The 1,880-nt window shown below is 65.9% G+C and overlaps 1 protein-coding gene across 1 annotated transcript in view; it reads left to right on the plus strand.

Annotated features, from left to right (window-relative positions):
- RBFOX3 (RNA binding protein, fox-1 homolog (C. elegans) 3) overlaps positions 1 to 1,880 on the plus strand; it is a 15,078-nt gene that overhangs the window by 7,107 nt on the left and 6,091 nt on the right. Inside the window, exon 7 of the mRNA XM_014531720.1 lies at positions 1,817 to 1,870. Within this exon, the coding sequence (XP_014387206.1) occupies positions 1,817 to 1,870 (54 nt within the window). The remainder of the gene's footprint in view (positions 1 to 1,816; positions 1,871 to 1,880) is intronic.

The raw sequence follows: 1,880 nt of genomic DNA on the forward strand, positions 1-1,880 counted from the left end.
CTCGCCCTGTCGGGGGGGCGGCACCCCCAGGCGTGCGTGGCCCCCAGAGGCCACATGGACAGGCTTCGCACAGTGGCTCAGTGGCCACTTCCCGGAGTTTCATTTCCAAGCTCTGAGGGCGGCCTGGCTCGGGGTGCTGTGCTGAGTGGGTGCGGAAGGGCAGGCAGCCCCGGGCCTTGGCAATACTGGGAGGCTGAGGCCGCCAGAGCGAGTCCTGCTGGTCCCGCCGACCGTCCGCTGTGCACCTGGCCCCGAGCCGAGCAGGAGTGGCCGGTCCTCTTTGGAAACGAAGCGGCTGATGCTGAGTGCCGGCTGCCGAGAGAAGGGAGGGACGTTCGCTGTGGAAAACAAGCGCGCGGCGTTTGGACAGGTGCTGCCGTTAACACAAAACACGGGACCACCCAGGTGGGCCCCCCGGCCTCGGATCTGGGGCCCCTGACGGTGCACTGGGCCAGAGTCGGCAGGTGGAGGCGCCAGGAAGTCAGAGTGACAAGTGGAGGCGCCAGGATTCCAGCATCGGCAAGTGGAGGCCCCAGGGCAGCTGAGGCTCAGCCCGGCCTCCGTGAGGGCGGAGAAGAGCCGCCGGGCGGAGCCGGGGAGGCAGCTGGGTCATTGCCTCTGGGACTCTGCTCCGTCCTGGATCCTTACCCGAGAGACTCAGTTCTGGGGCCTGGAGGTCTCCCCAGGAGACAGACGGTTCTTCCCTCCTCCCCGGAGGTTGATGGGCTCCTGACCAGCAGCAGCGTTCAGATTCTGCCGTCGTCCTGTGATGGGACCAGTGACGGCGGCCCGCGGACAGTGCGGACAATGGCCCCGGAGGAGCAAGGCCACCGCCCAGCAGTGGGCACGCTGTCTGAATGTCTGGGGCCAGAGCCCACTCAAAGCCCCTAGTCTCCTCCTGGAGGCCTCGGTTGTGCCCCGGGTCCCTGGTGGGGGAGGGAGGCAGCCGGAGCAGCCAGCCCAGAGTGGCCAGCTTGCAGGGAGGGAGAGGCTGGTGCTGGTGAGGATACAGCTGGGGGCCAGGGAGTGGCAGGAACGGGCTGGCTCTGCCACACACCAGCTCTGTGACGCAAGGCTGCGGCACCTCTCAGCCTCCACTTGTCCATCTGTAAAATGGGAGGGTGGCCACCGACCTCAGTGGGGGGTTCTGAACAGGACGCTGTAAAGTGCCCGGGAAGGGCCAGCTGTCCTGTCATTATTATTTGAAGCCGAAGGCCTTTCTGCCCCAGCACCTTGCACTGGCTGCTCTGGGGACAAACACAGGAGGACAGCGGGAGAGGACTCAGCACTGGGGAGAGGGGCCCTGGGAGCTCGTCCCGGGACACAGACGCTGGGGCAGGAGGTGGGAGGAGGTTTGGGCAGAGGCCGGGCACCTTTCTCGGCCTCTGACCCTCCGGGAAGGCAACCAGGTGCCCCAGGAGACAGCACCCCCAGGAAGGGGCTCTGTTGTGCCCCCAAATCCCTCATCCCCGCGGGGGCCTGCAGGCATTTACACACCGTGCTCCACCCACCCTCCCTAATCCTCCTGTGGGGATCGCAGACCCCAGGGTGTGGGGCTGGTGCCCTTTGGGCAGGAGAGGCCCAGGGCATGCTAGGAGGGAGGGCCATCATTTAGGAAAACTCAAGGAGACACAGAGCCGCCTGGGTGGGGAGTGGTCCGGCCCCTGCGATTGGGGAGCAGGAGTGGGGATTGGGGGGTCCCCCCTCCTGTACCTGCCCCAGATTGCAGAGGGAGGGGCCACGCCCTTGGAGGGGAGTGTCTCAGGTGCAGTGTGCGGAGGGGAGATGGTGATTGGATTCCTTGCTTCTGATCTAGGCTGGAAGCTCAACCCCGTGGTGGGCGCCGTCTATGGGCCTGAATTCTATGCAGGTAAAAGGCT

This window comes from Myotis brandtii, unplaced genomic scaffold, assembly GCF_000412655.1.
Source record: "Myotis brandtii unplaced genomic scaffold, ASM41265v1 scaffold825, whole genome shotgun sequence".
In the NCBI taxonomy this organism is placed as follows: Eukaryota; Metazoa; Chordata; class Mammalia; order Chiroptera; family Vespertilionidae; genus Myotis; species Myotis brandtii.